This window comes from Geospiza fortis, unplaced genomic scaffold, assembly GCF_000277835.1.
Source record: "Geospiza fortis unplaced genomic scaffold, GeoFor_1.0 scaffold608, whole genome shotgun sequence".
NCBI classification, from domain to species: domain Eukaryota; kingdom Metazoa; phylum Chordata; class Aves; order Passeriformes; family Thraupidae; genus Geospiza; species Geospiza fortis.
In genome coordinates, this window is record NW_005054494.1 from 1,135,314 (window position 1) to 1,148,961 (window position 13,648).

The 13,648-nt window shown below is 46.8% G+C and overlaps 1 protein-coding gene across 1 annotated transcript in view; it reads left to right on the forward strand.

Moving 5' to 3' along the window:
• Nucleotides 1–13,648, forward strand: part of CTNNA1 (catenin alpha 1) — a 101,482-nt gene that overhangs the window by 66,596 nt on the left and 21,238 nt on the right. The window contains exon 10 of the mRNA XM_005428629.2: nt 3,514–3,606. Coding sequence (XP_005428686.1) covers nt 3,514–3,606 — 93 coding nt within the window. The remainder of the gene's footprint in view (nt 1–3,513; nt 3,607–13,648) is intronic.

The window sequence follows — 13,648 nt, forward strand, 5'->3', positions numbered from 1 at the left end:
TCTTCTTTCTAAATCAAGTCTGACCACTTACTATGTCAGTCAGCTGCTTTTGTTGGAGACATGGAGAAACTATTTAATTCACATTTGATTTAAAGGAAATTTTCGTTCCCTTGAGGTGCATTATTTAATTTAGAAGTTTTGGAAATGTATGATTTCCAAGCTCTCTGTGGGCTTTGAAAGAGTTGATCTTCATCTCAGCTACAAAATCCAATGTATTATGGGTATGTGCCAAAAAAGTGGCCAGCACTACCCTATCCCCTGAAGACAGAGGGAGTTTGAAGTTATTTGTCAGATCACCCAGGAATTATTGAAGATGAGTCCTTTCAGGTGCTTTTAAAATTAAATTTCTTAATCCTGCAGCCATCCACCTCAGCTGGTACATGCAATTTCAGAATTCATGTTATAGAGCACCTTATAATTACTGACAGTTTAAAATACCTCACTGTTACGCCATTTACAACTTGATTAATTAGTAGACACAGCTCTTCTTAAATTCCAAATTTTAAGAGGCATGTGAGTGTTTTCCAGTAGTTAGACAGAGCCTTCCCATGGGTGCAGTAAACGCTGCACTGCTGTGAATTTACAGCCCTGTCTGCAGCACTCTGAAGTCATCTCAGCTGCTGCCACGTCTGTGCCTCGCTCTGATGTTCAGCAGAGAGTTTGCAGGGAAGTTTGTGTGCTGATCTGGCACAGAAAGCCCCTGCCAGAGCGAGTAGCTGGCTGTTGGATGAGCGTGCTGAAATGAAGGGTTGAGCTCTGGAGGCGCAGCCTGGGATGGGATGTGGCAGCCAACAGTTGGATTGTCTTAAACTGCCAAAGACCCTCAGTCAGGGAAGCACACACGCTTCTTTCATGAGCGCTGGCAGTGCCAGTCGGGCGCTTTCTAAAGAAGAATTGCCATCAGTTGGGTATTCAGAAGAAAAATGACTGTTCAAAAATGACTGTGCAAAAAAGCAAATTTTCATTATACCACAGTGGGGACACTCCATTATTAACTTCTTTGCCTCTCTGTGTTCAGACAGAGCAGGGTTTCTGTGCGCTTGATTCATCACACTTGGCTTGAGAGACAGCACAACATCTCCAGATATCGGAGAGGCTGATTTTGTGGTGCTTCAATGTCGCTTTTATTCTGCCCCTACTCAATAGAACTTTGTGTTCTCCTGGCTCCTAGAGGTTGTAATGCTGCTGTGGAGGCAGGAATGATGGGGAAATATGGACCATAAAAAATATTGGCAAACTGGTGTTTCTCAAAAATATGACCTGTGCTTAAACCAACAGCAAAATCTTTATTTGACTTTTAAATCATGGCATCTGATTGTCTTTTGATTCTTGTGAGCCTCTAAACAAAACCATGATGTACTTTTATATTACCCCAGCAACTCACTGGGAACTAGGGATTCAAGGCATGGCAGATATACAGGAAAAACCAGACACAACCCCTGTGTGAGAAGGTGTTCCAGGGCCGGCTGTTTGCTGGGGTGCTGTGCAGAGGGCAGGGCTGGAGCTGTTCACGGGTGGGGGCAGAGAGGAGGAGCACAGAGCCCTGGCTCAGCTGGGGACACCCTGCAATTCACCCCTGCATGTGTAGGACTTGAATCCAAACACGAGTGGAAGAGAAACTTCAGGAGCAGGACACAAATGCTCCTGAGAGCTGGCAGGGTTTCCTCTGTGTTGTTGATGCTGCTCAGTCTTTCTCTCAACTTCAGTTTGTTTTCCTCCAAATACGTGCTGGCACATCTGTTTGCTTGCTTGTTCTGTGCTGGAAACACCTCTCCTCCTGACACCCCTGTTTTCCATCCTCTGTAACTTGGCTTGGAGCTGGAGGGAGGAAGAGGCCCTGTACTTTGCAGTGGGAACTTGATTTTGTTTCCCCAAATTGATAATGGGATTGATGAAAACTGCTGTTCAAGTGTAATGGCACGTGCTTGATGATTTGCAGGACAGTAATGTATTCTGTGTGGGAACATCTGCCATGAGGGAAGGGCTTGGGGAGGGGGAAAAGCATGTGGTAGAGCTGCAGATACTACTTCAGAATTACTTACATGAATGCAAAGAATAGTTTAATTAAAGGCAGAATGCAAATTCCTCAGCTTATAGAGAAAAGTATCTGGAGAAATCTGGTTCAGTGATGTTACTGAGCATCTGCTGGCTCCTGGTGATGCTTTTATGGCATATTTACAGGGGCTTTGCAGGTTGCTCAGCCTCTGGAAGGACAGTACTCGGTGTTCGTCTCAGTTCACTTGCTGCTATTTTTACAGCTTTCTGTGTTCAAATGGCTCAGAATAACATGCTTGTCATTCACCTGTCAGCTGAGAAATGTAACTTACTTCAGACTTCCTTCCCCTGAGAGTAGCTTTGGGATGAGGAATATCTTCAATTACCAAAAAATTCTGTGCTGTCCCCATCCTCCGTGCTCTGAAAAAGCAGATGTTACAGAGCTCCCTGCTTCAGGCTGACCTAGCTAAGGGTGATGCTGTGCAGCAGGTCAAGGTTGTGCAGTAAAGTTTTTAGCATCACAAGAGATCCTATTCAAATTTTGGAGGCCTGTGGATGCATCATGAAGATCTCCTGTACTGGTTTTATTTGATGAATTGCAGCAGGGGAGGGCTGGAGGAACACTGCCAGGCCTTACCTGACCCCTCCTGTCACACAGGGGCCCTCATGGAGCACCAGCACACCAGCTCAGCCCTCTGGGGTTCTGCTGTCTCTCCCTGCTGGGACTGGGCTGTTAAACTGACTGCAGCTGCTGCCAGTGCTGCTCTTTAGCATCACCCTGAGTTCTGCCCTGGTTGACTGGCTGGGGGTGGGTCAAACCCAGCTGGACCTGCCCCAGAACCCCCCGAGCCCTGGGCTGGTCCCACAGCAGGGCAGGGGGATTCTGTCCCTGTGCTCAGGTGATTTCCCACGTGCAGAGCTGCCCCAGCCCTGGCCCAGCACAGGCAGGAGCTGGAGCTGCTGCAGCCAGGCCAGAGGAGGCTCCAGGATGAGCAGAGGGATGGAGCAGCTCTGCTGGCAGGAAAGGCTGGCACAGCTGCCATTGTTCACCTGCACAGGAGAAGCTTTGGGGGGAGCTCAGGGTGGGCGTGCAGGGCCTGAAGGAGCCCCAGGAAAGCTGGAGAGAGACAATTGACAGGGTGCCCAGAGCAGCTGGGGCTGCCCCTGGATCCCTGGCAGTGCCCAAGGCCAGGCTGGACATTGGGACAGTGGGAGCACCTGGGACAGTGGGAGGTGTCCCTGCCATGACAGGGGTGGCACTGGATGGGCTTTCAGGTCCCTTCCAACCCAAACCAGTCTGGGATTCCATGACCACAGTGTTACAATTTTATGTCTACAGAAGGAACAGGTGCCATTAGTGGTTTCAAAACTCTTTAGAACAGAAAAAATGGGGAATCTTTTTTTCCATGATGGGTTACTGGTTAGTGGTCACTGTTGGGATTAGGCAAATTTTTCTCCAGAAGGAGATAACCCCCAATTCTAACAGCTGTGTTTTGTTTTCTCCCCCCTCTGACACAGGTTGCCAACTTGGCCTGCTCCATCTCCAACAACGAGGAGGGTGTGAAGCTGGTTCGGATGTCAGCCAGCCAGCTGGAGGCCCTGTGTCCCCAGGTGAGGAGACAAACCCCAACCTGCTGCTGCTGCTTAGGACTGCTCTGGTATCACAGTGGCTGTCTGTGTCCTGCTGCAGAACTTGATTTTTTTCCCTTAGTACATGCAAAGGATGAAATGCAGCATAGGCATCAAGACTTAGGAACTTCAAAATGCATGGCAAAGGAATCACTGATGTGAAAGGGTCGTTTTTATGTCATAGCTCTAATTCCATTTGGCCAGGACATTCCAGTAACCTGCAGTTAGTAAATGTGGGAAGCTTCAGTGGTTTCCTGTGCACATCTGTGCTGCAGGAAGGTGCTTTGTGAAGGTGCTAGCGCTGCTCCTGGGCATGCTGTAAGATGAATTATAAAATACTATTTTTGCCTGAGCAGAATATAAATATGCCAAATAATCTTCCCGATGGAGTAGGATGAGAGGAAGTTGGCTATGTGTGAACAGTGTGAGCCAGGCTGAGACTACCTTTTAATTAATAACTTTTTAATGGAAACAAGGAAATTAAGTTTATATAAGCACTAGACTATCCTCTTCCTTCTTGACAGCCTGGTGTTTTAAATGTCAACAACTAGATACTTGGATGAACCCCTGAAGACTGCAGGGTGCTGTTGATTTGTGTAATTTACATTTTTTAAAGCAACAGGAAATTCTGATCTAAAACATCCAAATAAGCGGTTGTTGCTAAGGAGGAACTAACAGAAAATATGTACTCAGAAAAATTGGCAAAATGGCATTTTATGAAAATAAAGTGTATTGTCTCAGGATTACTTGGAATTTCTTCAGGTTTTCCCATCTGTATTGGTCTTTTTAATCAAAAGGAAGAGGGATGTTCACCTGTACCCACCCCAGCAGGAGGAGATTTGGAGGGCATAGGTGAAGGCAGTGTGAGGAGCAGGACTGGTTTACCTTTTGTCTGACCTGCAGGTAACTGTGCTGTTAAACAGGTGAAGAGAGGTCCCTGAACATAAAGCCTAAAACGTTAAATCCTAACATTTAATCCTAATCCTAATCCTTTGGGCATCCCGGGGTGGCTCTCTGTGCTCCCACTCCTGCATTTGGCTGAGCAGTTCTCTGCCCCTGCCCTGGGGTGAGGGCTGTGCACACCTTCTGAAACCAAAGGTCAAGTTTTGCAGTTGGAACAAAGCATGTGGAAGAAAAAGCTTTTAGAAATCCATCTTCCCTGATATGAGGGCTTGCTCTTTCCTGAAGGAGCCAACTAGGCTGATGTAAGTTTTTTTTTAGTTATCTCCCAGAATACGGGTGTCTAACGCAGGGTGTTCCAAACAAATGCTGCTGCTTTTGAAAATAATCATCTGAAGAAAGTTAGGTTCTCTTTGAATCTAAATGTTTCTGGTGGTTGTCCAAGTCTGTGGGGGTGTTTTCCTCCCCCCATTGCTGAAATTGTGTGTATTTCAGAGTCTTCTATCTTTGCTTTTCCAACAACTAACTGCCTATTTAAATAAATCTACTCCTGGATAAAATAAGCACCGTGGTAGTCAGCATGAAATAATGACCCAGCTGTAGTCACCAGTGTAGCCACATCTCCTGAAGTGCAGCTGTTAACCTTTGACTGGGGATTATGGACAATATATTTAACACACATTGGAAGCTCTGAGTATCTATAAATGCACAAGGGCTTTAACTGATGGATTTTGGCTTTACAAAGGTCACATCTCTGAACTTCCAAGCCTGCAGTTGAGATGCTCCACTGCACAGTCTTGCCTTAATTTCAGGGTCGTCACCAAGAGATTAGTAAATGACACTGTAGATGTTCATAGCAGTTGAAAGAGTGCTTTTATATTACATTACATGCTCTTGGGTTGATTCTTTAATGCTCTAAGAGTATTTAAACATGTTGTGAATCCTGAGAGATAATTAGGGGGCACTTGTCTAAGCTGTTTTACAAATGGCATCTGTGTTTTCTGGTAACAATGGCTTGTCTGGTGCCAGTGCAAGCAGCACAGCTCTCCATCCTCCTCCTCCTCAGCTGCCTTCCTCAGCTTGTCCCCAAACCTCGGGTATTCTCCACAATCTCTAAAAGATTCTCAGTATCAAGAACAGCAAAGTGAGATTTTATTTCCTTTTCTAGACAATTTATTTTGCAGTTTATTCCTAATGAGGTTCATAGCTACTTCTTGGATCCTCTTAGGTGGCTGTGCTGAACAAATGTGTGCATTAGGCATAAGATGCAGGTTAAACCCAACATTATATGCCCTATATGTTTTTGGAGGGTTTTTTTTGGCTCAGATGGTATTTTTCCAGGAAGATGTTGGATTCAGAATGAGTCAAGTCAATCAGTAATTACAGTAGTCCCAGAAATGTCATGATATCAGTGGCACACAGAAATACAATGTATGAAATGTAATTCAAAGTATTGCTGTGCTTGAAAGATGAAACTGAAATTCAATGCACTTGAGTCCCAGGTAACCTCTTAAATAGTTTATCTGAGCAGAAGCCATTCTGGGAGTAGGGAATTCCTGGTTAAAGAATGATTTCTGCAGAAATCAATCTGTAGAGTTAATTATAAAAGCTGTAGCTCAAATAGAGCCGTAATTCGCTCCCTTGCCATCAGGAGCCATTGAACTGGCAGCAGGAGGAAGGAGCATGCAACTCTTCAAGCTGCCTGGGGAAAACCTGGAAGTTCTGTTGGTGTTGACAAGCAGTCAGTCGTTGCCAGTGTCACCCTTGGGCTCCGACCTCCTCAGGTTTAAAATTTTCTTTGAGGAAAAAGAAAATGCGGAAAATTTTTCATCAAAAGGTCTCTACAGAAACAAGCAGTCAATTTATTTAGCGTGGTTTTGTTCCTGGAAATCAGCTCTTCCTCAGGAGTAACATCATCCTTCCTGCTTGTGGGTCTCCAGCCAATTAGCACAGAAATTAATGTGAAGTTGAAGACTTAATGGGATATTTAGAGCTCCCTTGGAGGGTGCAGGAGGAGCTGTTGGGATGAGCTGTGCCAGAGTAGCCAGCTGGGTGGTTTTAGTCTGGGTTTACAGGGCAGAAATAAGGCAGCTTCAGTGGGTCACTGTGTTTTCTTCCTCAAGCCCTGACTTACCAGCCTGCCTGAATTCTTTCTTTTGAGAATTGCTGGAATTCTGTGTGTGGGAGGAGCCAGCTTTGTCCAGCACCTCGCAGGAGTTCCCTCAGCCCTGCCTCGATGGGTGCTGGGAGCAAGCCAGGCTGGAGGGGGTTAAGATGAAGGAGCAAAATTCTCCATCACTACAGTTAAATCTAAAAAAAAAAAAAAGCTTAAACCGTCATTCTTAATGGAAATGGAAAATTACTGCTGTGAAATGTTTGGAATAGCTGCCTGTGCCTGCCTTTGCCTCGCAGAGCAGGGGGGAAGTTTTCTTTGCCTTCTCACTGAGCACAGAGCTTGCCAGTGGTGAATTAGGGAAAGGTTTTGTTTATCTCGACTCAGAAACCTGGATCCTCTCCTCGCTCCCAGCTCAGGTGGCTGTGCTCTGTCTCCAGGAAGGGGAAGGACTTGCTTTGGGAGCCTGCAAAGGCTGTTTTGTAACAGCATTTTGCATTAAAGATGCCTGGGAAAAGAGCTGAAACCATTGGAGTGTTTCTGATCATACAGGCTGTAGGTGTTAGAAACCAGCAGTGAGAATGCCCCAGCCCAGCTCCTGAGAGGAGGAATTGCTCCAGCCTGTTGATGTTACAGTCTGCTGTCTCTCAAGCTCCTTTTTTACCAGCTATACGTTGATTTTCTTGGTTTTTGCAGCCTCCGTGAAGTTCATCTATAGACTCCCACCCAAACTGCAGTCGGGCTGAGAGGTGTAAGGAATGACTGTGGGGTAGAGTTCCCATCAGGTTGGGTGTTTGCCTCTGCCAGCCAAAGCTGGAGCCCGTTGCCCTGGAGTCTGAGCATCTCCTGGGAGGTGCCTGCAGGACACACCTGCCCAGGGCACCCAGGACCTGTTCCCCTGTGAAAGGCAGGGCTGGGTGCCTTTCTGCACCCCAGCCCAAAGAGCTCATCCTCCAAAGAAGCTTTGAGGCCCCCAGGCAGCACAGGTCCTTCCCAGCCCCCTCTGTACCTGCTGGAGCGTGCTTGGAATTGCTGGCCACACACATGCATTGCCCATCAAACTGACTCCAGAGAATTCTTGGATTAAATTACATTTTTAATAAAAATAAATTGGCTCTTCTCATATTAACATCTTGTTTTAATAACTGCTTGTTCACATCCTTCTATTCCAATTTTGAACTGCTTGAAAAGCCATTTGCTGCTTATAGATTTCTGATGAGGCAGATGGCTCATATGTGATCACACCTACTGACACAGAGACAAAATACCAAAGCAGAAGGAATCCCATGGAGAGTTCCAGAAACTTTTGTTTAAAAGTTGGAGTACCTTAGAGAAATAAAAAAACCCTGCAGACCGCCCCTCAAATCGATCAAACCCAAATGTGACCAGCAGACTTTGTTCTCCTTGAGTCCCCAGTCACCACCTGGTGACTGTTGGAGAAGGAGAGAAATTCATTTTTCTTGCAGTAAAGACTTAACATCAAACAATTGTCCCCTTTTTTCATCTCTTTGAAAGACTGTCAGATTTTTTGAATGTTCTAACGAGCAGATCTGTCTCCAGACTGTTTAATTGCAGGTGCTTGAAACATTTTATTGGCATTGAGTAGATATGCTTTTATTAAAAACTTAACACTTGGGCTGCAGATTTGCATCACCCAGGCTCGCTGGGAAGAACTGCCAGCACAGGCCAAGGCTGACCAGAAAAGCAACAATTTTAGAAATTCAAACAGTTGCTGGTGCATGAAAATAAGCCAAGAGCAGGAAGAGGATTCAGTTCTGTAGAAAGAAGTGTGTGAGTAAGGGCCCTTTGTTTCATCACAGGCACAGGATCTGGGGAGCACAGTGGTGGAACAGCTTCCAGGAAAGAAACAAAGTCCCTGAGACCCCCAAAGTTGCAGCATTTGAAGCCAGATAAATGCAGAATGGAGCAAGATAAATGGCACCAAAATTCTTGCAGCTTCTACTTGGACTGGCACTACAAAATCAGTCCTCAGCTCCAAATGAAAATGCTTTCTTCATGGATGGGGAAGTTGATAGGATAATTATCTATACACAGAATAGAAATAGTCTTTATAGCAAATACTGCTGTGACAGAACATGCTGGGCTGGAGAAGAGCTTTGTGCTGAGGGGAGCACCTCCCCTATGGAGCCAGGCTGGGAGAGCTGGGAATGTTCAGCCTGGAGAAGGGAAGGTTGTGGGGAGACCTCAGAGGTCTGAAGGACCTTCCAGGGTCTGAAGGGGCTGCAAGGAACCTGGAGAGGGACTCTGCATCAGGAATTGTACCCCACTGCCAGAGGGCAGGGCTGGATGGGATATTGGGAATGAGGAATTGTTCCCTGGCAGGGTGGGCAGGCCCTGGCACAGGGTGCCCAGAGCAGCTGGGGCTGCCCCTGGATCCCTGGCAGTGCCCAAGGCCAGGCTGGACAGTGGGGCTGGGAGCACCTGGGCTAGTTGAAGGTGGCCCTGCCATTGGAAAGGGATGAGCTTTAAGGTCCTTTCCAGCCCAGATCATTCTGTGGTTCTGAGTTACTTAGTGTGGATCTGTGGGTCGTTCCAGCAGTGCCACAAGACAGTGAATATCTGCAGAGATCCCTGCAGTCACTCCGTGCGTAACTCGCAGGAAGGGAAAGTGCTCAAAGTGCCTTTTGTACGTGGGAACAAAGAATTGGAAATCAAAGGAAACTTTTCCTTCCTCTTTCGGTGCATCAGCCTCTGTTCATTGCTGGTCACTGCCATTAGAGCTTCTGAGAGTGTAAAACAATCTGCTGTGTGTTTTGCTCCCAGGCATTTCAGCTCATCAGAGCCTGCAGAGTGCTTTTTGCTGTACTCCAGTACGTGGAGGGCTGGCACACACAGATGTGGGCATGCAAACCTGCCTGGGATGTGACTGGGAGCAACTGCAACATCCTCCTCATAAACCATTTTTAACACTTGGAGCAAAATGCAGTGAGGAGCAGGGAAGGGCATGAGCAGGGTGAGCACTGCAGGCAGCTCTGACATCTCGTGTATGTAAAGTTAAATTATGAGGAGATTCTGATGAACTGCCAGGAAGCAAGCCATGCTTTTTTTATTATAGGAAAATATGGGATTAAAATCCACCTGGGCAAGGGCAGAGAGGCTTGGTGAGCTTCTTTTCACATACTCCTGAGTAAAACTGATTTCACATCCCCACCGGGGCACTGTCTGTGTGTGCCACATGTTCCTCTGCCCCTGAGATGAGAGCTGATAGGTGGGGGCTTGTTTTATTAGCTTTTTCTTTTTACAAATGCAAAGTATCCTGAATCTATAAGCCACGAAGCTACTTTCCAACTCATTATCCAAATGCCACAAGAAATCTGGTGAGTCAAGATCTTTATATAAACCCCAAGCCCAAGTGAGTTATTTAGGAACTGCAGATGTTCTGGTTGTAAAGCAGTGGTGTGTAGTGAGGGGAGAGGACTGGGGGTTCACCTCAGAGTTTCTGAAACTGAAAAACTCCTTGTTGGGGCACAGTAACATCCTAAATCAATCCTAGGAAACAAGGAAAAGCCAAACCAGCTGCAGGAAGAGCATTGTCCTGAAAGGAGCAAAAGCTTCTTACCAAAAGGACTGGGGCAAAAATCAAGAAGTGCTTAAATCACTGAAGTGGGTGTGGGTCAGACATGGTGTGCACAGAGTGAGATACAACAGGTTGGGATTGCAGTGCAAATAACTGGGTGGTAGTTTTCCTCTCCCAGGTGATGCTTCTTCCTTTGGCCATGCCAGCCAAGTATTCAAAATTGTTCTTTGTAAGAACACCACCGCATGGAAGAGCTTTTTTCTGGCCCCTCTGACTTTCAGCTGAGGTGCTATAAAGCTGAGGCTGGAAGCCATCCTAAATTTAGCCTAAAAGAATTAATTGTGGCTGACCCAGTGGCTGTAATTTACCCACAGGTTTGTCTGAGGTTCAGGTGTTTTCTGGCTGAGCTTTTTGAGAGAGCTTCTGGGCCAAGCAGTTGAAGTGTTGTAACCCAGACAGGAGTCACTGCAGGGAGCCTGGGAGAGCCCTGCCCTGCCAAGGGGGAAGGACACAGCCACCTCTGACATCTCTGCTTTCACCAGGGAACATAAAACCAGGGAACAGCAGCAGCTTGCTCCTGTGGAAGGGATGGGAAGAGGACTCAAGGTGCAGATTGAGACATCCATTCCAATCTTTGGAATGCTGAGCCTCCCCAGGTGTTGGCAAGCCCTGGCTGCTGCCATGGGAAGCTGAGAGGTGCAGGGGAGAGGCTCCAAGGAACTCTCTGGAAGTGTGATACAGAGTGTGGAGCTGTCTGACTCCAACACTGCAACTGCTACATGAAACAAAGCACCGATAAAAATAGTGTGTTTTCTTGCCATGCTTCATTTCCTTCTGGATAGGCTCAAAATGTCCCTGTTTGATTCTTTTCTTTGTACAACTTCAGTGAGTCATTGTGATCACAGTGCTCTGGCAGCATCTTGAAAAGCTCTGAAATACAAAATATTTCCCTGAAATTGCCAAATGTTTTACATGGAAGTGGCTACAATTCAGATAGTCCGGTCATGATCTTCCTGGGTTTTAACTGTCTGTCTCCATCCTGTGAGAGTTACTGATATTTTAAAGTAGTTGCCCAATGTTTTATGTGCTTTGGAGAAAGAAGGTGTATTGTGATCCATCCCTTCCCCCAAAAAAGTGTTTCCTCCTCCCCCTGAAAGTGTTTATTTTTAGATAATAAAGGGATCATAGTCCTGCTAAGTACACAGACTATTTCAGATCCAGCATCCCTGTCATTTTCCCACGTCTCTCTAAGCATCTGTTGGAAAATAAATCAGTCACTCTGTGCTGGATACCAGAGTATATTCCCTGGAACAGATCACATGCAGGGTGTTGTCAGTGATCCCTGGGACAGTTCCTCAGCAGAGGTGTGAGACAGGTGCAGGAGGATTTGCTCAGTTGAATGCTAAACTCTCCACAGAGTGATGGCTTTTATCACCCCTGCTAAAGCTGCCTGTTGTGGCCACTTTGCACATGGAGATATGGAATGTGTGCTATAAAAAGATTGCTGAGCTGTGTCTGCTGCCCTGAATTTCTCCCTGAGCACACTCACACCTGTGTGGCTCTCCTGAGCTGTGGGTTTGTCTTTAGCTCCATGGTGACCATGGATAACCTTTGATATCCCCACCATGTTTCCTCATCTCCAGCACTGCTGGCTGCTTCCCTACTGCAGGGATGTCTGTCTGAGAGAGAGCAACACTGGTTTTGCTTGATCATTTTCATAAAATACATTCACCTTGGCCATACATTTTTGCTGTAATGTATAAAAAATGCACTTTTTCTGGTTGAACAAGCTGCCTGTTGAGAGGAGGGTGATGCTGTGCCTCCTGTGCTTGGATTTGGTGAGCACACTGAGTTTGAGGCTGTGGAGCAGTTGCAGAGCCCTGTATGTGTGACAGCTCTGCTGTTACCTGTGACGAGGTGCTGAACATGGGCATCTGGGCTTGACATGCGCTGTTGGCAAAGATTAATTGTGCAGGCAGCTGCTGTGGCCAGGCAAACATCTCGCAGGAACCCAGGCCATATGTTCCTGCAGCATTAATGCTGCCCTGTCGCAGTGCTTACAGGATATTTTATATCTGATATGGGCCAAGGCAGGTTGGGAAAAGCAGAGAAAATGTCCTGACCCTTGGTATCGCCTCGCCACCATCTCTGTCTCTGCAGTGACAGTTTCTAGCAGGATAGAAGTGAGAGCAGATTTCTAGAGCATTGTCTGGTTTATCTCTCCTGTTTCCAGGACACTTGTTCAGATTCATCTTCATGAAATCTTGGGTATCTAGATTTTGATTGATAGGTGGTTAATTCATTACATCCATCAGACTGGGATGAGAGGTGGCAGTGGCTGGACTGCAAATCAGGGCTCTTGAGCAGCTGAGCACAGGTTTGCCTCTCTAAAGCTTCTATTTCTATTTGATTTTAAAATTCTAAACATCATTTTCTTTGGTGTTGCAAGGCTTTTTGGGGGTTTTCAGGACTTTCAGTTCCATGAGTGAGGGTGGCAGAGCAGCAGGGACCGGTGCTGGCAGCAGGGACATTCCAAAGGCACATCCTGACTCCTGCCAGTGCCACGGAGGTGTGACCCTGGGCTGGCTGGAGCAGCAGAGAAGCCCTTGGTGGTGGCTGGGACAGGGACAGTGCTGTTCCTCCAGGGGCCAGAGGCATGTTCATGCCCACAGACCCCTGAGCAGATGCTGCTCAGGCTCAGGTGCTGCTGCTTGTGTTGGTCACTGTCCCCAAACCCACGGAGCTGGGCTGGGTTTGTGACCCAGACCTGCAGCCCCAGCTCCAGAGGCAGCGTGGGGAGCAGCCCAGCCCTTCTGTGGATTCTCCTGTCACTGCTAACTCCTGCCATTCCTCGGGTGAAGCAGCCTCCTCCTCCTCTTGCCTGATTCATTCAGGGCTGTCCCAGTACATTTGACATCACCATCACTTCCATGTTTAGTGAGTTATATATTTTTTTAAATGCTTTGTGACACTTGTAAATGAAGCAGGTAGAGAAAGTAGATTTTGGAGAAGCGGGAACATCTGGTGCTTGTATGTTTTGGTCGACAAGTTGGTGAAATTAATACAGTCCTAAAGTGGAGAAGAAAAATGACACCTTGAAGTTGTGAGTTAATTAGCTCTGACTCTCAGGTGCTTGGGAGCAGGGCTGGGATTGTCACGCTCTGACTGCGGATGGCTCCTCACACCTGGCACCTCTCCAGGTCATTCTGTGCAGCAAGAGCAGGACCAGGCTGTTGAGATGGTTTCTCCCCACATTCAAAGAGGCTTTTGTGGTTGTTTAAATGACCAGTTAGTGGACACAGCGTAAGCTCTGTGACCCAGCAGTACCTGTAGCATTTGTTCTGCTAAGAAAAACTAGGAGCTGGTGTAAATTCTGGTTTTGGGGTTTGAAGAAAATTAGGAGAGGGTATTCAGAAGAAGCATCTCCTGTTCCCTGGCTTATCTGGCTTGTTCATAGCCACAGCAGAAATCTG